General features: G+C 48.1%; 1 protein-coding gene across 3 annotated transcripts in view; it reads right to left on the bottom strand.

The window, feature by feature from the left end:
* The window catches only part of CACNA1H (calcium voltage-gated channel subunit alpha1 H), a 398,455-nt gene that overhangs the window by 10,727 nt on the left and 362,952 nt on the right, over nucleotides 1-24,776 (bottom strand). For 2 of the 3 annotated variants that reach the window (XM_081169320.1, XM_081169321.1), the window contains exons 26-33: nucleotides 17,057-17,208; nucleotides 16,213-16,322; nucleotides 13,363-13,496; nucleotides 12,116-12,186; nucleotides 9,463-9,541; nucleotides 7,194-7,315; nucleotides 4,637-4,936; nucleotides 3,152-3,307 (exon numbers count right to left, since the gene is read on the bottom strand). In XM_081169320.1, the coding sequence (XP_081025446.1) occupies nucleotides 3,152-3,307; nucleotides 4,637-4,936; nucleotides 7,194-7,315; nucleotides 9,463-9,541; nucleotides 12,116-12,186; nucleotides 13,363-13,496; nucleotides 16,213-16,322; nucleotides 17,057-17,208 (1,124 nt within the window). The remainder of the gene's footprint in view (nucleotides 1-3,151; nucleotides 3,308-4,636; nucleotides 4,937-7,193; nucleotides 7,316-9,462; nucleotides 9,542-12,115; nucleotides 12,187-13,362; nucleotides 13,497-16,212; nucleotides 16,323-17,056; nucleotides 17,209-24,776) is intronic. The other variant, XM_081169322.1, reaches the window with a different exon arrangement.

Here is a 24,776-nt window from a genome sequence, read left to right as displayed (position 1 = left end):
GCCAACTGCATGTCTTGATGAGAGAAAGTCGCGAGAGCAGACAGCTCAAGAGAGATGAATGGATCTGTCAGTTCCATTTTCTCATTTTTCCAATCTTGAATTTTGTCCATCTAACTGCTGCACACATTTGCAATGCTTTTTTTTTTAACTGCATGAAAATGCGTAGGCACCACACAAATTTCTCCAGATATACACATTTCTGTATGTAGCTGTGCCTAAGAAATCATTTCCCCCCCAAGCAATGTTCCTCTGTAAAATGCACTTGTGTAAGATATTTCCACTAATATAGGCTATTTTATTTTGGTACACGTTCTTTGGTTGGAGAACTGCACTACAAATTTCAGAGAAGTGCTAATTTTGAAGCGGAGTTGTGGGTCCTGTCATGCATTGCTTTGGGAAGGGCGAACTTGGTCGGTTCATGCCCTACCCAATGGCCAGTGCCAGTGGGGGGCAAGGCTGGTTATTGGCCATTCATGGATGAAGGAGGGGCTGCCAAGTCCCAGATCTAGTACAATCCAACACTCAACTTCTTGGCTGCTCTCCAGGTTCTTAAGAGATTGCTTGAGAGGGTGGATTGACAACTGAAGAAGTAAATTGGTAGCAAGCTCTTATTGAGGCCTGGGCAATGGTAACCAACATTTCCAAGAGGTTGAAGAATCTTGAACCAGGTGCCAGGTTTGAGGGAACCCTGAGACAGTTCTCTCTGGACCCATCACTGCATCCCAAGTGATCTTTCCCACCCCCCATGAGCATGCAAGGAAGCAGGGGCGGTGATAAAGACTAGATGCTTGACGTGGATATGCTGGCATAAACTGATGTTTGATCTGATCCACCTAGGGTCTTCAAGGTGTTTCAGAGACCAGAGGAGGGGGCTGCAGAATTAATCCATCGAGTTGTTTTCTCTGGAGAACAGACAAGCCCTCTGTTTGGCACTGAGGACCCTTACATAGGTGTCTTGCCTGAGGGTTTGCAAAAACCTTGAGTCGCTCCTCTGTGTGTGTGTGTGTGTGTGTGTGTGTGTGTGTGTGTGTGTGTGAGAGAGAGAGAGAGAGAGAGAGAGAGAGAGAGAGAGAGAGAGAGAAATAGAGAGATGGAATTTTGTGCATAAGAGGTTCCACACTTTCTGCTGCGGCGTGACTACCTATGACAAGGAACTGGGGTTCTAGATCAGGGGTCAGCAAACTTTTTCATCAGGGGGCCGGTCCACTGTCCCTCAGACCTTGTGGGGGGCCGGACTATATTTTGGAAAAAAAATTGAATGAATTCCTATGCCTCACAAATAACCCAGAGATGCATTTTAAAGAAAAGGACACATTCTACTCATGTAAAAACACACTGATTCCTGGACTACCCGCGGGCCAGATTGAGAAGGCGATTGGGCCTGATCCAGCCCCCGGGACTTAGTTTGCCTACCCATGTTCCAGATCATATAGAAGAGGTGACGAACCTTTTAAATGATACTTGGAGCAAGCAGCAAACCTGCATAAAGGGAATGGCTGAAATATTTAGGCTGTACGGGTGGTTCATAAAACTGCAATATGTTCTTTTTCCTGCTAGAACCACTAACGGGAGCCCAATAGCATTGATGGGCAACAGGTACAGGGCAGACAAAATGAAGTACCTGTTCGGACAGTGCATAATTAAATTATGGAAGTCATTACCGCAAGATTAGTCAAGGCTATTGGCTTGGATGGCTTTTTTTGGGAGAAAGAAAGATTTAAAAGTCACAGGGGAGAGATCTGTCACAGGCAGATTAGCCATGGTTGCCAAATGTTTTGGAGCTTGTCTCCTTCAGATTGTTAGATCCCGGGGTGACCATCACCTGCGCGCCCTCCTTGCAAAGCAGGGATCTGGAGGGAGGCGAGTTGGGGCAAGTGGCTAGCTTGCTACCCTGCCCCTCCCTTGCTGAATCACTGTGAATTCTTTTTTAAAATCAAATCACATACTGGAAATTAGAATCGGGCTGCAGTTCAAAACATGCTTGGTCAAAACATTTAACTCCCATAAAAAAACCCAGTAAGACTTACTTCATAGAAAATAGGATTAGGATGGGAAGCTTTAATTCAAAATATGCCGTTGTTTCTCTTTCACTGGTCTTGAAAGACCTACACTGGCTCCCAGTATGTTTCCGAGCACAATTCAAAGTGTTGGTGCTGACCTTGAAAGCCGTAAACGGCCTTAGTCCAGTATACCCGAAGGAGCGCACGGCACCCCAAAATGAATTAAATCTGTAACCAGAGGTACCACTGTACAGGGCTGCTTTCACATGTCTTCTAAAGGTTGTACAGTTACTTCTCTCGTTGGCTCAGGGGTCGCACAACTCCATACCCTCCATTATTTCTCTGCTGAAAATAGGGACCTCCTAAGGAAAAGGGAGGGGATGCGGGTGGCGCTGTGGATTAAACCACAGAGCCTAGGGCTTGCCGATCAGAAGGTTGGTGGTTCGAATCCCCGCGACGGGGTGAGCTCCCGTTGCTCAGTCCCTGCTCCTGCCAACCTAGCAGTGCAAAAGCACATCAAAGTGCAAGTAGATAAATAGGTACCACTCTGGCGGGAAGGTAAAACGGTGTTTCCGTGTGTTGCTCTGGTTCGCCAGAAGCTGCTTAGTCATGCTGGCCACATGACCCAAAAGCTGTACACCAGCTCCCTCGGCCAGTAAAGCAAGATGAACCCCAGAGTCGGCCATGACTGGACCTAACGGTCAGGGGTCCCTTTACCTTTACCTTCAAGGAAAAGTGGGGTATTCCGGCATCAAATCAGAAAATAGGGACACTTGGAGGGTCTGCCATGGCATGCCCTTAAAAACACAAATATGCCTAGAGGCCTAAAAAGGCTGGTGACCCCTGATGTAAGATAATTCTAATGTTTTCCATAGATATTGTTTTGCCCATGCTTAACACACAGAGATAAAGTGACTTGCCCTTCCCATACATGCCCCATCTGTGTTGTACGCAAAACTGTCACGGATGGCAAGAAGTTGGGGGGGAACGATCAAGGACAGACATGAGGCCGGCAGCGCAAACTGTTTCTAGCTGCGAAGCCACAGAGAGAGGACAATGGCGCCATCACACCACCGCTGAGCTGCACAGCACTGAAGCACGATGGGAATAAAGGAATGCAGAAGCCACAGCGAGTTCCATACAATAGTCACCTTCGCCTCTCCGCCTGGGGCATTGTGGGAGGGTGTCAGGAGATGGCGGTGAGGAGAAGTGTGGAAGGACGCGGGCTCCATCAAGAGATCCTCCCCTCCCTCCAGCAGGTCTAAGTCTGGGATGGCTAGAGAGACACTCTCACAGCTCAGAGCCTCCTTCGGGGACAAAATTAAGGAGACAAAAAGGCATCAGCAGGGGGAAAAGGCAATTCCAAGCATCTGCCCCCAGAAGTTGGGGGGTGGACACTTCAATGCTGTTGGGGAGGGGGAAACATGACTTAGTTCTCCAGGCAGCGGCCCAGAGAGTGGAAGTGAATTTTGTGGGACAGACTCCCTTCGCCGTTGGTAAGGCTTCGGGGGCCAGTGGTGCCTAGTGGACAGAGCACTGGACTAAGACTGGGGAGCCCTGGGTTCAAATCCTTACTCACTGGGGGATGCTGAGGCGGTCAATCTCTCTCAGCCTAACCTACCTCACAGGGTTGTTGTGAGGACAACAGGCGAGGGCAATTGCATGCCCCTGAACTTCTGAAATCTAACAGGGCTATCAAAAGAGCCATTAAGAGCAGCAGAGTCGGGGCAGGCAGATCATGTCTGCAATATGGGGCATGGTAGGGAGCTCTCCCACATATGAGAGTCCATGTAATGGAGCAGTTAGAGTATCATAATAGGACCAGGGAGAGCTGGGCACAAATCCCCAGAGGGTAACCTTGGACTGGTCGGTCACTGTCTCGTAACCTAGACTACCTCACGGGGCAGTTGGGAGTCTAGACTAGATGGACAGAGGGAGCAAGGTACACAACTTCTGGGGTAGGAATGGAACTGAAAAATGGTAATGAATAAAGAAAATGAATTTCAGCGGTGCTCGCCCAGGAAAGCTTCCCAGTTGATTGGTTATGAATGGCACCAACCTTCACATTTCCCATATCTTGGGTTGGTTCTGCTGGGACTCCTCAAACAAAACATTAAAAAATTATGCAGCAGTAAAAAACTGTGGGAGAGGGGTAACACTGAAGTGTGACAAACACTTTTCGCTTACAGCTTCTGAAAACAGCAGTCGAAACAATGGGCCATGTCACTGACATTGTCTGGCGGGACGGGACTGCTTGCCTCACCTCCATCCATCCATTGGTGAAGATTAGTTGAATACAACACAGTGTTCTTACAAACGACACTGTGGGCAAATGTTATTGATATAAATCTGGCATGACAACCAGGAATGGTGGTCAGGGTCGCAGGTGGAAATGATCCAGTTGATTTGTGCTCCAAACTTACCCCAGGCCCAGCCTCCAACTCCCCACACCCTCTCAACCTGTGGGTCGCCAGATGTTGTTGGACTACAACTCCCGTCATCCCTGAGCTCTGGCCTTGCTAGCTAGGGGTGCTGGGAGTTGTAGTCCAACAACATCTGGGGACCCACAGGTTGAGAAAGGCTGCTCTAGAAGGAGCTTTTAGAAATCTTGCCCATTGTTCTATTTTTCGCTTTACCAGTGCAGGATGCTTCAGCAGGAGGGGTGACCCTGGCTTAGAAGTGCCCTGGCCGCCATCGGGGACTCTGACAGGAGTGTTGACCCCTCTGGACATCTCCAGCTCGATCTCGGCATCCATCTCAGCATCCTCCTTGGCCTCCTTGTTGCTTTCCTCCAAGTGCTTCATCAGGACAGCCACCACCACGTTGACCAGGACAAACTGGGCGATGAGGACAAAGGTGACGAAGTAAACCGGGGAGATGATGGGCAGGTAGCTGAGGCAGTGCTTGTCGTCCCTGTGGCATTCCCGGAGCGTGTCCTGGGGAAAGGCAAACACATAAGGAAATCCTGTAAGGGCAGTTTTGCTGCATCAAACCAAGGCGGGCCCCTCATATGGAAGTGAGAGCTGGACCATCAAGAAGGCTGATCACCAAAGAATTGATGCTTTTGAATTATGATGCTGGAGGAGACTCTTGAGAGTCCCATGGACTGTAAGAAGATCAAACCTATCTATTCTGAAGGAAATCAGCCCTGAGCGCTCACTGAAAGGACAGATCCTGAAGCTGAGGCTCCAATACTTTGGCCACCTCATGAGAAGAGAAGACTCCCTGGAAAAGACCCTGATGTTGGGAAAGATGGAGGGCACAAGGAGAAGGGGACGACAGAGGACGAGATGGTTGGACAGTGTTCTCGGAGCTACCAGCATGAGTTTGACCAAACTGCGGGAGGCAGTGGAAGACAGGAGTGCCTGGCGTGCTCTGGTCCATGGGGTCACGAAGAGTTGGACACGACTAAACGACTAAACAACAACAAGAAGTGCTGGCTGGGGGTGATAGAAGTTGTAGTCCAGAACATCTGGAAGACACCTGGTTGGTGAAGGCTGCTAATGCCAGTGTACTGGAAGAAGCGAGCATCACCATTATCGAAGCAATGATTCTTCAACATCAACTTCATTGGACTGGTCATGTTGTGCAATGCCTGATTATTGTATTCCAAAGCAACTACTCTATTCCCAACTTAAAAATGGAAAGCGTAATGCCAGTGGTCAACAAAAGAGGTTTAAAGATTCTCTCAAGGCAAATCTTAAAAAAAGTAGTATACAGTGGTACCTTGGGTTACATACGCTTCAGGTTACAGACTCCACTAACCCAGAAATAGTGCTTCAGGTTAAGAACTTTGCTTCAGGATGAGAACAGAAATCGTGCTCCGGCGGCACGGCAGCACCAGGAGGCCCCATTAGCTAAAGTGGTGCTTCAGGTTAAGAACAGTTTCAGGTTAAGAACGGACCTCCGGAACGAATTAAGTACTTAACCTGAGGTACCACTGTAAACACTGACAACTGGGAAACACTGGCCTGTGAGCGCTCCAATTGGAGAACAGCCTTTACCAAAGGTGTCATGGGCTTTGAAGACGCTTGAACTCAGGACGAAAGGGAGGAATGTGCTAAGGAAAAGGCATGCTTGGCAAACCCTCACCATGATCAACTCCTGCCCGGAGACCTATGTCCCCACTGTGGAAGGACATGTGGATCCAGAATCGGCCTCCACAGTCACTTACAGATCCACTGTTAAAACCGCGTTTATGGAAGACAATCTTACTCAGCTATGAGTGATCGCCAAAGAAGATCAATGCAATCAGCACTCTGAATCAGGACTGAAAACTACTTGGGAGCCAATGAAACTAAATCAGGAACAATACATTCACTTCTTTCTCACCTTAGACAGAATGCCCTTTCTGTTGAAATATGAGCCGTCCCATCAGTATTGGCATACCACCGGCTCTTGAAGAGACTCCGGTTTCTGCAAGCATGGCTTCCTGATCTAATTATATTAATTTCTTTTTTAGCGTCTTTAATTGCTATGCTTTTTGACCAGCTTGCTTTAACAGGCTACTAGCCATGATTGCTATGTTCTGCCTCCACAGCTGAAGGAAGTTATGCTTCTGAATACCAGTTGATGGAAACTGCAGAAGGGGGAAACTGTGGTCAGATCCTGCTTGGCCACAGTGAGAACAGGATACTAGACTAGATGGGCCTGATCCGGTAGGCGCTTCTTATGTTCTTGCAATTATTGTAAATTTTAATTATGGATGTGTTTAAAGTTTCGGTGGAATTGTTATATTGGGCACAGATTCTAAAACTGGTTTTGTACTTGTAAGCCACTCAGAAGCCATTTTGGTACATAAGCAGTACAATCGTTCCTTGGTTTTTGAACAGCTTAGTTCTCAAACGTTTTGGCTCCCGAATGCCTCAAACCCGGAAGTGACCACTACGATTTGTGAACTATTTTTGGAGGCCGAATGTCTGATGGGCCTTCCGCGGCTTCCAATTGGCTGCAGGAGCTTCCTGCAGCCAATCAGAAGCTGCGCTTTGGTTTCCAAGCATTTTGGAAGTCGAACCGACTTCTGGAACGGATTCCATCCGACTTCCAGGGCATATAAATTGAGAAAAAGTGACAACGATAACTCTGATGGCTGAATCCTGTGGTGACCCTGAACCAATTCTCACGGTGATGTCAAACTGTGGTGCCCAGAAATGAACCAGTTGGGGGAAAACGACACGGAGGGCTTTTCCTTACCTTCATGATCCCGTTCCAGTTGTCTCCCGTTGACACCCTGAAGAGGGTGAGGAAGGCCATGCCAAAGTTGTTGAAGGTTGCATGCCGGCTCAAGCCCTCGCAAGGGTTGTCCTCGCTGCAGTCTGTGAGGGAAAGGGAGTGAAGCCAAAACTGAGCCATAGTGTGAGCTGACCTTTGCTCCACCCAGCTAAGCTAACTCTGCGTGGCGTTTTAAAGACAAAGGATGTGCTGGCAAGAGCTTTCTCCTCCTTGTAAGCCTGGCTGACTGAGCTTGGCATTTAGAGCACCCTCTAGACTGCAGGGGGACGCGGGTGGTGCTGTGGGTTAGCCACAGAGCCTAGGGCTTGCTGATCAGAAGGTCGCGGTTTGAATCCCTGCGACAGGGTGAGCTCCCGTTGCTCGGTCCCTGCTCCTGCCAACCTAGCAGTTCAAAAGCATGTCAAAATGCAAGTAGATAAATAGGAACCGCTCTGGTGGGAAGGTAAACGGTGTTTCCGTGCGCTGCTCTGATTCTCCAGAAGCGGCTTAGTCATGCTGACCTGGAAGCTGTATGCTGGCTCCCTCAGCCATTAAAGCAAGATGAGCGCTGCAACCCCAGAGTCGGTCACGACTGGACCTAATGGTCAGGGGTCCCTTTACCTTTTACTAGACTGCAGGACTGGCTTGCCTGAGCACTCCATCCCCTGTAACCCCAAAAGGCCAATTCTGACTTACTAGCTCTATAAAGTCCCAGCCACAGAGTTTGCTTCTCAGTCGAAGCAACTTGTCTCTTCAATGGAGACAGGGAGCATAGGAAGCTGTCCTATACTGAACCAGACCCATTGCTCCATCTAGCTCAACATTGCCTACACTGATTGGCAGTGGCTGTCCAAGGTTTCAGGCAGGGGGCAATCTCCAGCCCTACCTGGAGATGCCAGGGAGTGAACTGGGGACCTGCATGCAAAGCAGATGTCCTACCACTGAGCCACGACCCTAATAATAATAATAATAATAATAATAATAATAATAATAATAATAATTTATTTATACACCACCCATCTGGCTGGGTTTCCCCAGCCACTCTGGGCGGCTTCCACCAGAATGTTAAAATACAATAGTCTGTTAAACGCTTCCCTAAATAGGGCTGCCTTCAGATGTTTTCTGAAAGTCTGGTAGTTGTTTTTCTCTTTAACATCTGGTGGGAGGGCGTTCCACAGGGTGGGCGCCACTACCGAGAAGGCCCTCTGCCTGGTTCCCTGTAACTTGGCTTCTTGCAGTGAGGGAACCGCCAGAAGGCCCTCAGAGCTGGACCTCAGTGAATGATGGGAGTGGAGACGCTCCTTCAGGTATACTGGACCAAGGCTGTTTAGGGCTTTCAAGGTCAGCACCAACACTTTGAATTGTGCTCGGAAACATACTGGAGCCAGTATAGGTCTTTCAAGACCGGTGTTATGTGGTCTCGGCGGCCGCTCCCAGTCACCAGTCTAGCTGCCACATTCTGGATTAGTTGTTGTTCTGGGTCACCTTCAAAGGTAGCCCCACATAGAGTGCGTTGCAGTAGTCCAAGCGAGAGATAACTAAAGCATGCACCACTCTGGCGAGACAGTTTGTGGGCAGGTAGGGTCTCAGCCTGTGTACCACATGGAGCTGATAAACAGCTGTCCTGGACACAGAATTGACCTGCACCTCCATGGACAGCTGTGAGTCCAGAATGACTCCCAGGCTGCGCACCTGGTCCTTCAGGGGCACAGTTACCCCATTCCCTTAGGTTCCTGCTCTCTTGTTGCCAAACCTCCTGCTATCTTCCCCTGCTTCCTGCCTTGGAGCCTGAGACCCCTACAAGAAAACAAAAACAAAACCCCCCAACAAAACGAAATGAATCTAAGCACAGTGTACTTTCATTCACATTCCTTGAAAAAAGGGTATTTGTCAGACTCCATCTCCCAACAGCCCCAAGCAGGACAGCCAATGGCCAGGGATGATGGGAGCTGTGGTCCAGCAATATCTGGAGAGCCACAGGTTCCCCATTCTTGCTTTAGATCAGCTAATCTCAGCCTTGGGTCCCCAGATGTTGTTGGACTACAACCCCCATTATCCTTGACCACTGGTCCTGCTAGTTAGGGATGGTGGGTGTTGTAGTCCAACAAAATCAGGGGACCCAAGGTTGAGCAAAACTATTCTAGACAGTCAGATTGCCACATCTCCATAGTCAGCAAGAGCAAAATAGGGAAAATGGGAGAGAGGGGGAGAGAGAGAGGGAGAGATAGGGAAAGAAGGGGAAATAACTCACCTAACTTTCCAAACAACTCCACTCCCAGGGCAGCATAGATGAAAAAGAGGAGCATAAAGAGTAGGCCGAGATTCCCTACCTGGAAGAGAAGACAGTTAAAGAAGGGTCAGGCAAGTGGGGTGTGTGTGTGTGCAAGTAGAGAGGAACCATTGCATATCAAAGGCCAGTCTTTCTGGTGTTTCTGTCTCTTGGTCACACTGAACTTTCTGCTCCCGCACACAGTAGTTATGAGGAAAGGAAACTCTCTTTCCAAACCAGACTGCGTCTGCATGCAGTCAACCTCTCCTCCACCCTTTTCATGCCCTTTCTGGTTCTGGGAGACAAGCAGGGAGGGGAACTTTTCACAGCAGGAGGGGGAGATACTTGTGACTCTTCATCAGCCTGACTCATCTCTACCTCTTGCCCTCTTTCCTCTCCTGCTTCTGCCTCTGATTCTGGGCTTCTCTCTCCCACAGACTCTCCCAGCTCACTAAGCCCTGTTACCTCTCCAGCTTCTGACACTTCCTCCTCTCAGTCTGCCCCCTGTTCTCCCTCTGACCACTCATTGTTTTCCCACCAACACTCCCCGGGCTCTGAGCCTTCTTCCATTGGTGTTTCCACAGCCACCACTCCTCTACGTCCAACCAGTCCATGACATCCTGGCACTTTTTACGCCCTCCTTGCAAAGGATGCCAGCTGCATGGGATCAACTGCTCCCATGTGGGTGCCTACTGCAGATGTGAGACCGTAACAGGTCAAAGAGGCTCCCAGGTTGCTGGACGCATGTGCAAAAGGGGCCCCTTGCTGCCAGGATCAGGCCTACAGTGGGGAAAATAATCCCCAAGTCGGCTCCTGTTCTGCTTGCCATCTGACGCAGCTCTGGAAAATTATGCAAGTGGGTATTATCCTATCACAAATAATCACCATCCCTTGCTCCTCTGGTTCACTGCAGAAAGCCACAAATGGCTGGCTTCCCGCTGGGAACCATCAGCTGAAGAGATGGGCGGAGAGTCAGCTTGAAAATATGACTCTGCACATATGGCACATAAGGGGGGGGGGAGATGATTTTTTCCCTGATTCTGAGCATGCAAAGTCAGGGTGAAATCTGCCTTGGGCACAACTAAGTGCATTCTGAGCTTGAGGGATTAAAAAATAAGAATCAAAATTCAATCCTGAGAAAATCTGCACCCAGTTTAAATGATGCAAAGTACACATACCATCTGATTTACATATATTAAGCTGCAGTGGTGGTCAGGGCAGGCGGGATAATATATGCTCCACCCTCGTTTCCAAACTAGGGATGGGTGAACTCCACACCAGGGTCCCTGGAAACAGATGCAGCTTAGCAACATTCCAGCAGCTAGCCAGGAAGAGAGGCGTCCAGTGAGACCTTCACATGAAGCTGTTCCTAAAAGCACAGCTCTTACAAGAGCATGACTCCTCATTGGTTTAAATGTCTCTCGCTGAGTACTTGCAAAAATTCGAGGACACATTTCAGTCAGTTTTTGGGGGGCAGGGGAAAGACATTTAGAGAGATTATTTTTTTAAAGAAATTGGGTCCTCCCTTAAAGAGGGCATGTATTGTGGTGAGACCTGGAAACCAACACCCTATGTTTGTAGGTGGGTACGATTGGTCAGCCACAACACCCAATGGGTAGGTCCCTCGAAGCTGGGTGCAATCTGGCCAATGGGACGCAGTCCAAACGGTTCGAGGGACCTATTTATGCCCATGCACGTGACCCAGAGCTTCCTCTTTTGGCGTGTGCATTCGGAAAACCCGCCCACCTCTCCTTACTTTTAGGGCTTTGCGCTTGACCTTGCTATGCCGTCGTGTGTTGTCTGTCGTTGGGACAGGGGCACAGCAGGAATTTCCCCCACTTGGCTGATTGGCTGGTGCCATTTGGGTTTTGCTTGCTGCGTAGCAAATTATCACAACTTGTAAGGTTGTGGATAGGCTCTGGTTAGGTGATAGGGATGGGAGAACACTCTCACCATCCCAATGTGAAGGGTATTACGTTAAAGGAATCCAGGGACTCAATGGTTTGCTCAACCCCTGAGAGGGGGTTGTGCCCGTGCCTGAGTCCAGGGGGACATTTGGGTGGCAGAGTTAGCCCGTTCCCGGATTTTGCTTATCCAGGTGTTCACCCTTGGCCGACCTATGCTGGAACCCTGGGTCAGCGCTACCTGCATGGCAGGGAGCTAGTCGAACCAGAGCCTATGCAACCAGTCACTTTCTGTAATCAATAAAGTTGTGGACTAAATTCTGCCAAAAACCAAAACCAAAATTTGAGTCAAATGTGAATTTATTTAGGGGGGAGGTTTCCGGGTCTGAACATGCAAAAAACCCGAGAGTAATGCTGTCTCTTTTTATCAGTGCATTATTCATATTCGAAATCTAAACCCCACCACTTATCTGCATCCAGCCAGTCTATGACAATGACCAAAGGGTTCTGGGTCAGCATTTTTACACAATAGTGGCATTTAAACCCATTGTTATGGAATCGCTGCAGAACCTTCCAGTTCTGTTCTCATGGAAGTTCCTGGTCTACAGTTTTAGAAAATGCTGTTTAGGTGGTCCCCCCCTTTTTTGGGGGGGGGAAAAGACCCCACAAACCCACATTCCCAGAGAAAACAACAACCCAAAGCCGGTTCATTCTGGTGCTGGCAGGCTTACCTGCGGGAGGGCTTGGACCACCGTGTCCAGCAGTGCCCGCATCCCTGTGGCCATTTTGAGCAGCTTCAGTACTAGAAGGGAAAACAAAGGGATCAGCAAACAATGGAGCCTCCATTGTTCTTCAAGTGTACCTTAAAGAACAAGATGCCCTAGACAAACCATGGTGCAGGCCTGCTGCGTTCATGCTCTGCTTGTAAAGCACCTGGGAATATCTAGCTGGTCATTGTTGGGGATGGGATGCTGGACCAGATACCCTGCCTTTGGTCCAGCAGGGCTCACTTTAAGTTCCCTAACAATTCCACTAAAAGTGAAGAAGGCTAATTCTGTCCGAGGAAATAACAGATGGGAGAGAACCACCTTGGACGCCAGGGCTGGTAGTCAGTGCTGTGCTATTTCAAAGTGTTGGTGCTGACCTTGAAAGCCCTAAACGGCCTTGGCCCAGTATACCTGAAGGAGCATCTCCACCCCCATCGTTCAGCCCGGACACTGAGATCCAGCTCTGAGGGCCTTCTGGCAGTTCCCTCATTGTGAGAAGTGAGGTTACAGGGAACCAGGCAGAGGGCCTTCTTGGTAGTGGTGCCCACCCTGTGGAACACCCTCCCTTTCAGATGTCAAGGAAATAAGCAGCTATCCTATCTTTAAAAGACACCTAAAGGCAGCCCTGTTCAGGGAAGTTTTTAATATTTAATGCTGTACTGTTTTTAACATTTGATTGGGAGCCACCCAGAGTGGGTATAAATAATAATAATAATAATAATAATAATAATAATTTTCCTACCCAGGGCGACGTGTTTATCAGTCAGGCAAAGTAGTCATCTGAAAAGCTGCCTCCGGGGTACACCCTCTGACTGAGGACATGTCTATAGCTCCCATCAGTCCTAGACAGAATATAGCGAGTGATCTGGGATCTGCCACCCCAGTTTTAGGGAGCTTGGTGGTAGAGCACATCCTTTCCGTGAAGAAAGGGTTCTCCTCTGACAAGTAGCCCTGGTAGTCCTCCAGAAGCAGTTAGACATCCCAGACCACTCGCCATATTCTGTCTGAGGCTGATGGGAGTCAGAGTGCAGCAACAGCTGGAGGGCCACAGCTGCCCTAACCCTGGAGTAGACAGTACGGGCTGAAGGCTCCAATCCTATACACGCGTACCTGGGAATAAGTCCCATTAAACTCTGCAGGGCTTACACTGTTAACAGACCCCGGCTGGCTTCCTATACTCACAGGAGCACCTCACCAGACCCCAGATTTACCTCTAGCAATTCTGAGCACCCTCATGATGCGGATGATGGTGGGGTTGATGGGCAGCGCGGCGTTCATCTCAATCTCCTCCAGTGTGATGCCCATGATTGACAGCAGGACAATGGCAAGGTCCAGTTGGTTCCATCTAAGAGGGTAGACATGGGAAGGCAGAATAACAGGTGGTAATAAGAGTTGAGATTTACAGAACTGCAAGGTAGATTTCTAGTCTTAAACCAAACACCTTGATGAATAGAAAAGTATGCCAATATAACATGGGTGCAAACAAATATATACCTCCTGCCTCTTTCTGTTACCCCTTTCTATCTCTTTTTTTCCTGGCATCTCTCTCCCTTCCTCTCTGTTACTCTTGCCAAGGGTCCAAACTGATTGCCCACGGGGAGCTTTCAAAATTACCCCAAGGGCCACACAAAAATAGACAAGCAGCCCCCTCCTGGTGTAAAACAAGCATACCCATTTTTCATCTAGTGGGGGGGACTTTAGATGACTCTTGAGGTGCCTTTCAATCCAACGATTCTATGTTTCTATGACTTCATCAGCAACAATGTCAGCCCGGACACTGAGGTCCAGCTCCGAGGGCCTTCTGGCGGTTCCCTCACTGCGAGAAGTGAAGTTACAGGGAACCAAGCAGAGGGCCTTCTTGGTGGTGGCACCTGCCCTGCATGGAGAACACCCTTCCATCAAATGTCAAGGAGATAAATAACTATACAACTTTTAGGAGACATCTGAAACAAGCTCTGTTGTACAGGGAAGTTTTTGATGTTTGATGTTTTAATGTGTTTTTATATTTTGCTGGAAGCCGCCCAGAGTGGCTGGGGCAATCCAGCTAGATGTGTGGGATATAAATAATAATTTAATAATATTGTTAGAATTAATGGTCAGCCAAACTGAATCCAAGACTGTGGGTTGGCTGTTTGCTTAAGCACTCATGTGTGCCAGTTGATGCTCGTCCAACAAACAAAACTGCCCTGTTTGTTCCCACCTGTACCAAATTTGGGCCACAGGCAATGCTCTGGAGTTCTCCCCCCGATAGATAGATAGATAGATAGATAGATAGATAGATAGATAGATAATTTATTACAGTCGGAGACCAGCTTATAAAACACACTTGGGGGTACAGTCACAGAAATAAAACAAACAATTAAAACAATGTACAGTGTACCTTGGGTTACATATGCTTCAGGTTACAGACTCCACTAACCCAGAAATAGTACCTCGGGTTAGGAACTTTGCTTCAGGATGAGAACAGAAATCGTGTGGTGGCAGCGCGGAGGCAGCAGTAGGTGCCATTAGCTAAAGTGGTGCTTCAGGTTAAGAACAGTTTCAGGTTAAGAACGGACCTCTGGAATGAATTAAGTACTTAACCCAAGGTACCACTGTACAACAATAAATTTAAAATTTATAAATGCGATAAGCGTATAGACACTTAAAACTTTAAGATAAACTGCCGCAGAGAGCTGACCCAGAGCCACCCATGGAACCGAGTTTGGGGATTTTCTTAACGAACTGGTTTGAGTCGGGAGATGGTCTGTGCCTACAGATCTGTACACGGAATCTGGTGACCATCTAGGTCGTCTTCTGATCTTTGCCTAACAGGAAAAGGTTGAATTTTTGCTTTTCCGGGAGGTCAGCGAGCCTCACCAGTAGGGGATCAATGGTCTTACTATGTGCCTGTGATGGGATGATGAGCTGCTTGTGCGTAATATCGTAGTCCCTCAGAGTTTGTTCAAGTCCACAAACCTCTGTCTGTGACGGAGCCCCTCAGACATGGCTCCTCTAGTCACTAGCAGATTCCGACAGTGGCTGCTTTCGGAATCGCTTCCAACATAAAAGCTCCTTAACGGAAACACGTCTTCTGGACTCACGGCGTGACAGTTTCCGGCGAGGAGTGGGTCTCCCTATGGGAGGTCCAGAAACCTCCCCACTGTTCTCGCTGGACGTGTCCCTGAGCCCTCCCTCTTGCTCGCTTTCCCTCAGAGACCCACCTCTCCCCCTGCTGGTTCCTGCTTCCGCTGCTGGGTCTCTCCCAACCTCCGTGAGCCCTTCCACCACCTGTCCCTCCGATGGCAGTTCCCTGACAGTGCCTCTTCATAAAAGGGACATCTAAAGAACAAGTGCTCTGGGCTTCCTGTCTCCCCCAATGAACAGGCACAAAGTCTCTGAGCATATGGGACTTTTTCAAAGGCTCCTTCCCGGACTGGCGAGGGCAGAGCCGAGCTTCTGGCAAGTGTAAAGGCCCTTCTTGCATTTTTAGATATGAGAAAGAAGAGATATGCTGCCGGTGTGGCTATATTTCTCTCAATTTCTCCAATTTTATAGTCGGGGCACCTTGAGCAGTCCTGTTGTCTCTCGGTGTCTATGATTCTTTGCCTGACCGTAGCTTTTGCCTGGCCCAACCCCAGGCTTAGAAGGGTTTGAGGGGCAAAACCCAGTTTCTGAAGGGTGTTCAGGACGGCTGTCTGCCAGCCTGACTGGAACTGGTCGCAGAGGATCAGTGGGGCTATTCCTCGGGGGAGCAGATTCAATGTCAGCCATTTGTAAATTGATTCCAGTAGTAGATAGGTAGCCGTGTTGGTCTGCCATAGTCAAAATAAAAAAATTCCTTCCAGTAGCACCTTAAAGACCAACTAAGTTAGTTCTAGGTATGAGCTTTCGTGTGCATGCACACTTCTTCAGATACACACTTCTTCAGTGTGTATCTGAAGAAGTGTGCATGCACACGAAAGCTCATACCTAGAACTAACTTAGTTGGTCTTTAAGGTGCTACTGGAAGGAATTTTTTTATTTTGTAAATTGATGTTAGGCACCCCCCCTCCAGTCTAGAATGGAATAAAGCTTCTAACCTGTCTTTGAAGAATCTCCGAAACCCAAATGCTACCAGTTTCATCACAGCTTCAAACACAAAGACAATGGTGAAGACGTAGTTGCAGTATTTCAGCGCTTCATCCAGCGACTGCAAGGAATGAAAAGCAGGTGTTACAGAGGTGTTCCCTGCAATATTTAACTTCCCACACACAGAATGCACATGGGCAACGAGTCCAGCTCTTTTCCCCTGATCCTGCACAGGCCAAACTAGATGTTAGGGACAATCAGGGGTGGGGAAGCTTTCTCATTCTCTTCTGGGCAGCCTTCCAGGGAGTCACATGCCAGTGCCTGCAGCACAAAGGTAAAATTCACCCACTTTTGCTTCTGGCTCTGTCCACCCCTGGCATGTGGTCCCTGGAAGGTTGCTCAGGCTGAAAAGGTCTCCACACCTTCCTGTATTCTGACTGGCAGTAAACACCCACTAAAAGAGCCTTCCTATCTGAAATACTTGCTGAACGAGAGAGCCTGGGAACTGGGATTTTCTGCATGCAAAGGAAGTGCTTTAGCACTCAAGAAAGGCATGTTGTCCTTGAAGAATTATTGTAAACGGGTCAAAACGTTAGCAGGATTACAGTAAATCCAGCAGTATAAAAGAAGTAGAGATAAAACGAGAAAGAGGGAAAAAATACATGGAGTAATTAGAAGATAACCAAAAGGAACCATGGAAGGGCAGGGTAGTCAATGATCAATGTATTGTTGTATTGGTTAATGTATAAATGTGGGAAATTTGAAACAGAAGAATTATAAAATTAAAGGAAGGGAGGAAGGAAGGAAGGAAGGAAGGAAGGAAGGAAGGAAGGAAGGAAGGAGTGTTGTCCATACCTTGGGTTGGTTGAAATGCTCCATTGACATGGTGATGACATTGACTCCGATGATGAAGGTGATGAAAAGGTCTAGGTAGTGACTGGTGCAGAGCATGTGAATGTACTTCCGGGTAGGCGAGTAATCAGCATAGTATGGCCGCCGCTGGGCTTCTGCAGAAAGAGGCAATGGAATACACAGCCATTAGCGCTGTCCTCTGTATTTTGGGGTGCAAGGTATGCTGGTAGGGACAGCCACATGATTTCCCTGCAGGTGGGTGTATTCAATGACTCAAATGCCTTTTTTTTTTTTTTGAGGGGGATACAGCTGAGAGGTTCAGGGAGAAATGGAATGTCTCAAGCCCACCTCGTAAGGGACACAAGGAACAGCAAAGTATTTTGGAGAAATACGCCACCCACAAAGAAATTAAGCATGTCTCTGTCATACTCCAGAATTATTGCATAGGGGGAGAAGGTCTCAGGGTTGCCCTGTTCAAAAATCACAGGTTGGTCAGGGTTGGTGCAAATCTTCTGAGATCTTTCTTCTGTTTTGTTATTTTCTTTTTTTAAAATAAAAACACAGATCTTCTTGTGAAGTTTGCTTCTTGTGTTGGTTTTAAGAAGAGACACTCAGCCACCCCCAGACCCATCTTTTTTTTGTTTTTGTTTTAAAAAACATAGCAACTGTCTTGCTGGATTCATGAAGGATAAGACTATCAAGAGCTAATAGTCACGATGGCTGTATGCTACCTCCAGGATCAGAAAGCAAAATTCCTCTGAATCTCAGCTGTGGGAGATTGTGAGTAGAAGGGTACTATTGTGCTCATGTTCTGATTGTGGGCTTCCCATGGGCATCTTTGGAGGTCGGGCCTGTTTGCAAAAGGGCTTTTAAACAGCCCTACACTGCACTTTGAAGTCCCAAATCAGGATTATTATTTTTACTGTATTTACTCGTATCAAATGCTCACCTTTCTTTTGGCCAAATTACGTTGTGAAAATTAAGGTTTGCATTAGATTCGATGGCGCATTTGGCTTGAGTAAATACGGTACTTAAAATGCCTGCTGAAATTTAAAAAGTATTCATCAAGTGCAAGAACAAAAACAGGGAAGGGGGGCTGTTTGATCTCAGCCAGGAGGGAGTTGCACAGAGCTGGGACTTCAATACTCAATTCATGTCTCCTGGGGAATACGAGACGTGCATCTGAGTCATAGGAGAACTACTATCAGGGGTGCAGCATAATTTTCTGTGGAGGTATGTTCTGATGCAGAATCTTTTTTTTATATAATGAATTTTTTATGTTCCACTTTGCATGCTTAAAAAATATTTTATGATCAATACTGGGTTTTTCTTGGTGGCTTTTATTAAGAATTCAAGAAGAGCTTGCTATATCAGGCTAGTGGCCAATTAGATGCCATGCCACAAGCAGGGCCTCAGTGCAATAGCAACTTTCCCCTCCTGTGGTTTCCAGAAGCATTGCTGGCTCTGGAGGCAGAGAATAGCCTCCATAGCCTTCTCCTGATTTTCTACAATCCTTTTTAATAGCCACCCATGTCCATTATGGCCTGGAAGATGCCAAATTGCCATTGGGTGGCATCTAAATGCTGTTGATAATAAAGAAATACTATGGATCTTGAGAGCTGGAAGACGCGGAAGCAGCCAAACATATAAAGAAAAACAACGAGGCATAAGACTCACATTGGGTCATTATAAGAACTGAAAGAACTGGGGCCTGAGTTTATTGTTTTCCTCTTCCCTCTTCATTGCTTTTTCCTTTTGTATCTTTTTTTTTTCCAGGAGGAAGGCACTGTCATCTTTTATTTTTTTTAAAAATGACCTGCAAACCATTTCTGGGAACATTTTCAGCTAAAGAGCAAAAGTAAAGATTCTTTCAAGAAACAAGCAAACTCCTTGAGCTGCCCTTGCGGCTGTGGTCCCCGGCCCTTGACCTTTTGAGTGCTTTCCAGCTGACGTTAGTGCTGCAGATTGTTTTGCTGATGCAAAAGACAACCGGTTCAGAATGTACCAGCTTAAATAATCAGATCAAAAGGAAACCAGATTGGCTGGTGACCCTTCAGCTATTAATCTCCCCCAGTCCTCTCTTGATGGCTAAAAAGGACGTTTCAAATGTCTTTTGACCAGGGTCACCCATGTTTCTCCCAGCCAAGCAATCTGAAAGCAAAGTAGAAAGCAAATGTTTTTTTTCTTTTTCTGGCCGGGTGGATTCTAGCTCTCAACGTTATTAGTGAGAGTCTCATAAATCTGCTCAGAGCAGACAGGCGGACTGTGTGCTGCTAGCATGGCTAATCCTACTGGCCTCCGTGTCAAAAGCAAGGCTTTGGATGTTTATGTAAAAACAGGAATGCAGTTGTCCATGGGGGAGGACCACATGGCAGAAATAGCTTTTCTTGTGCATCATGCAAAGACCGAAACAAAGACAGGTGACAACGACTGAACTCTATTAACGCACCAGTTTCCAAAAGCCTGATGAAAGAAGAAACATCACTGTGAGTACTGCTCAAATACGGACAATTTGAAGCCCAGTCCTGTGAGCTGTATACCTGGATTACAGTGATGGCTCTCAAACTTTCTCATTTTGGAGACCCTTTTGCTGAACTTCTGGCAATGGAATCCTGGGTATGGCAAGGATTCTGGGTAGTTCTAACACAGGAAATGCAGGCTCAGGGGCCAAAAGGAGCTCTCAAAGCCATAGCTCAGAAGATGATGGGCTGGCCACCTCTGTTGAACCAGCAGCACTAGAGGAAGAGGTGTTGGAAACCAACCCAGCCCCCAAAACCATGACTAGGCTTGAGCTAGACAAATGAGGGGGATTTGAACTGAGATTCCTAGAGTATGCACCCTTGGAGCCTACATCTCCAGTCCCCACATCCCTAGGAACTGTCATCCTTCACGAGTCTGGAAAAAATTACCTAGAAGGAGAAGGTGCAAGAATCCAAGCTAGAAGCTTTCCTCCTTTAAAGGAGTCTGTTCCTCAAGGAAGGTGTAGAGCATGGGAAGGGTGATCTGACTTTGGAAGAATAAAAGGCTTCAATCCAGTCCTAGGTTTCACTGGAGCACAATGCTTATTTGGAGCTCTCCATGGTGCTGAAACCACCGGGCTGCTTTGTACCCTGTAGGCTTCTTGCCAAGGTAGCATGTCCTGCTACAATCTTGCTTCTGGCCATCATCTGCTGCCTTGGATATTGACCCTTGCTTGTTTGGCACAATGTACTTTCTTCTGGCCCAACTAGATCGACAGCCCAATTGCAAACCCTGACCAGTGGAGCCTGGTCCTTGCAGAGACCTGACACCAGGCCTGTTGGAGTCCTTGCTGTTGTCCTTTATGAACTGAGACAGGTCCCTAAAACACATTCTAAGGCTGCACCCCACAAGTGAAATGCTGGTTGTGGTGGTCAGGCTAGTTGCCCAGCATGATTTGCCACACAGAGGCACTACTGATGCATTCCTGATAAGGTATCCTAGTTACTGGGTCAGAATAGCAGTGGGTGGGGAACCTGTGTCCATCCAGAAATTGCTGGACCCCATCGCCCATCAGTCTCACCCAACAGTCCTGGGAGATAGGAGTTGCAGTCTTGGAGGGCCACAGGTTCTGGAGACTTATGAAGCAAAGTTTACAATTGATATGATACAGTGTGCAGGTATGGTACAGTAATTCAGCAAGGGGGCTAGGAAGCTCAGGTTGACATCTCAGGTGGGTTTGAGAAGACAGAGTGAAAGGAAGCGCTTGGAATATCTTCAGTACACGGGTGAAAGAAAGGAGTCCTTTCAACTTGGAGACACACACATAGTAGCACCCTGACAACACTGGAAGTGACATGCAAGAAGGTGCTCATGCTCTGTCCAACAACGCATGCAACGTCCCTTAGAAGAGATGCCAATTCATGCACGGTGCAAAGGTGAGGACACACAGGGGTGTGCCACAGCGGCGGCAGCAGTGGCCAGGGAATGGTGGGCTTGACTTCACTCTTTGTTATTGTGATGCGGGACCAAGGCATAGCCCCACAGAAGCCAAAGCACACACTGCTGCACGAACATATGTGAGGCAAGTCTGGACTATGTATGTTTCCTTGATATGCTCCTGCTTCCCTTGGGACCATGAAGCTCCAGGACAGGTCTCACCAACAGCTCAATTGTGTGAGATTCTGCACACAGCAGAGGCCCAGGAGTGTTGGGGGTGGGGGAGAAGAAGTCCTCTAGGACAGTGATGGCCAAACTTGGCCCTCCAGCTGTTTTGGGACTACAACTCCCATCACCCCTAGCTAACAGGACCAGTGGCCAGGGATGATGGGAATTGTAGTCCCAAAACAGCTGGAGGGCCGAGTTTGGCCATCACTGCTCTAGGAAAAGGAAACTCTGGGGCATTCATTTCATAACTTAAAATAAACCGGCAAGAGACCATCCCATGCCTTACCAGCGAGAGATTTAATCTGGCCACACAGATAAATTCCCCACCTCCCTGCTTAATACATAAGAGACTGAGAACTTTCTCTCTCAGTGTGGTTAATTTTTAGATTTCTCCAGGGGACGCATTCATTCCAATAGTCCCTTGGAAGCTCCTCCTGAAGGTTTGAGTTGGTTTGTTGCGTACTTTATGTCGGGGGGCAGGGCGGGGAGGGATAACACTTGCCAGTCTGGCATGCCAAGGACAAAAGTGGGTTGGAACAACACAATGGGCCCCTCAACTCCAAATGCCTACCTTTGACCTAGCTAGGTAGGCAAAGGTGTGGTTAAGTGGTTTGGGGGATGGCGACAGACAGATGGCGGGTCAAGGTGAGCAAGTGGGAAATTTGCTAGCTATGTAGCGTGCTGCTAATGTTGAACCGCACTCCTTCCCTCTGTCCATGGCTTCTCCATCGTCATGATGCTCCTCTGCCCTTGAGACTTGTTCTGAAAACTTCTGAGAAGGAAGCGGCCATGGGTGAACCTTCTTCCCACTTTGACTGGTGTTGTTGATTCAGCCATAGCATCTTTCCCCATCCAGTTAAAAGCGCCAAGTGACAACATGACTAGGCCAAGCCTGGCTCAGTTCTGCTGCAACTCACAGATATGACCACTGGCCACGGACACACACTCACAGATCCACCACAAGCCACAGAGAAGGAGTCGCGCGTCAGATCTTTCTGAGTCTGCCATCTTTTTTTTTGCTAAGAAGTCACCTACAGAAAACCAAAGCAAAAGCACCCAAACCCTTCAGGATGGAAATAATGGGAGGAACCTCCTCCACCATTATTTCAGTTCTTCGTTACGGTGGGAGGGGGAGGATATGTTTAGATCAGGGGTGGGACCAGACACTACACATCCTTACCTGACTCTTGGGACTCACCCCAGGTAATACACCTCACCACCCCGTCTACTCCATGCCCTCCTTGAGTCTTATGCCCAGGGGGAATGTTTCTTGCTTGCTTAAGAGGAGGGTGGAAGTGTGTGCAGGAACCTCTGAGTGGCTAGAATGTGACCTGTGATGCTAACGTAAGTGTTGTATCCATTGCCCCACCAGTGTGTGACCCCCCAGAAAGTTGCCTAAAACTACCGTATCGCCCCAAATATAAGCTGCACATTTTTTCCAAATTCTGACTGTGAGAAGTCAAAGTGTGACTTATATTCGGAACCAGCCTCCTGGCACTACCACCCTGAACGGGGGGTGGGAGCGGCAGGCGCACACACAGCGTGCTCAAAACCGAGCACCGGCCCTCCCCCTGCCCCCCGTTCAGGGCGGTAGAGCCGGGAGGTGGGTGCACAGCGCGCTCAGAACCAAGCGCCGGCACCAGCTGCCCCCTCCCTCACCCAGGGCAGTAGTGCTAGGAGGCTGGCCGCACCCACAAATAAGCCTTCAAATTTAAAGATGCGGCTTATTTGCGGGTGCATCTTATATTCGGGCCAATACGGTAAATGTGGCCCTCAGCTGAAAATCACCAGTTGTGTGGTCTCTGCTGAGGATCTCCCCCCAGTTCCTACTGCTAGGCAGACTAGGGTTTCATAAGACGCTGTGGCGTGTAACACACCAGGATGTTGCTTTGAGAAACATCCTGAGATAAAACAGGTTGTTGTGACCTGCGAGATGAGGCTCCTGCTGCAAAGATCTTTGTGGAATTCCTTCCAGTCAAATCATTCTTATTTAAATGTTGCTGCTGTGCTTTAAATTTACATTACACTGCCTTGTTTATACTGCTCCTTCTGTTCTCATTGCCTTGCCTGGCTGTTTCAACATTGCCCTGCCTTGATTTTTTATTTTTTATGGAGTTGTTTCAATTCATGCTATTATTCTGCCGGTGCTCTTAACTTTTTCCAATATGTGCCAATAAGCCATTTAAGGGACTTTGGTTGCAGTCGTGGGTCCATGGAGCTGATCGCAGGCTCTGCTTCTGTACCCCAGTGGATTGCAAAGATGCAAATTTGAACCCAGATTAATGGTGCCGTTTCCTGACCCCAGAAACAAGGAGTCCACCCCAGAATTCCCCAAATGAATAACCTTGAGCTTGCTCTGATCACACCTATTTATGACCACATGGCAGCTAAATAATATTTAGGGCAGGCATGTGGTTATGTAGGGCAGAAAGAAAAAAAACACAAGGAAGAAACCAGCCAAAAGCAGGTGTTCCTGCCTTCACTGCTCCCCAGGGATGGACCATATTGAGCTTCAAGCATCTTGGGCGCTTAAGAAACAGGAATGGAGGGAGCAGGTGGAAGTTTGTGAGACATTTCCAAGATTGAGGCGGGCAGGAAAGACGTCCAAGGAAGATTCGTGTCCTCAGGCCACCTACAGAAATTGTTGCAGGGAGCTCAGTGACGGAGAACAGAACCGGAATGGAAAAGTAAACCTTTCCTCTGCACTTTCGGGAGGGCAGATCTCAGAGCATCCCACACTCTGTGGCGCTCTTGCCCTTTCTGAACTCATCTCGCAGCTGCCTCCAGGCGCCCGTCTCCTGGGAGCGGAGGCAGAGCCGATTCTCATGGATTTACAAAGGAAATGTTTATGAAGCACTTAATATCGACTTTGCTGCTATTGGGGGGGAGAAAGCCTGGGAGACTGCGATGGAGAGAAGCATGTGAACTAGCACACCCTCCATCTCTCAGAAAAAAATATGTTGAGCTCTCTCAGATCAGCAGCCGAAGTGGCGGTAAAAGCATCAAGGCCTGGTCTGCGCTAAACATTTACATTGGTTTTATATTTTCATAGATATCAGCATTCCTTCCAGCAGTGGTTGGAGGGTCAGTGTAGATGGTGGTGTTTATGTTTGCTTGGCTGGAAAATTGCAAAATTCAGCGAAGCGGAGGTCTAGGTGTTCAACACCTGTGCACCCTCCTGAATCAACCTGCCTTTGACTCAATTTGCTATTAAAACAGAGTGAGTGAGAGAGAGAGAGAGAGAGAGAGAGAGAGAGAGAGAGAGAAAGGAGAAGGAGGGGGAAGAGGATTGTGGGAATATTTTTTGGCTTCCTTACCTACTCTGTCCAGAAGGCTGCCAGTCCAATCTAGAATCCCACCCACCCACCGGTGGGATAGCTGAATGTGCATCTCTTCTAAAGGGATTCCACCTTTGGGCTCTTTCTCCTCGACCCCCAAGCTGGGAGTCTTCCCCACTTCCCTGACCCCCACGCTCTGCCATTCCCACCCCCCGCCCCATGCAGCGTCTGTGTGGCATGCGGGGACCATGCACCGAGACCCTCCAAAAAAAGGAAGGAAGAAAGAAAAGGAAGTCAGCTTGTGGATCTGTTTTCCTTAT

This window comes from Podarcis bocagei (genome assembly GCF_964188305.1).
Source record: "Podarcis bocagei genome assembly, chromosome: 14".
NCBI classification, from domain to species: Eukaryota; Metazoa; Chordata; class Lepidosauria; order Squamata; family Lacertidae; genus Podarcis; species Podarcis bocagei.
Note: the sequence above shows the minus strand (reverse complement) of the source record. Positions and strands in the feature narration are given on the sequence as shown.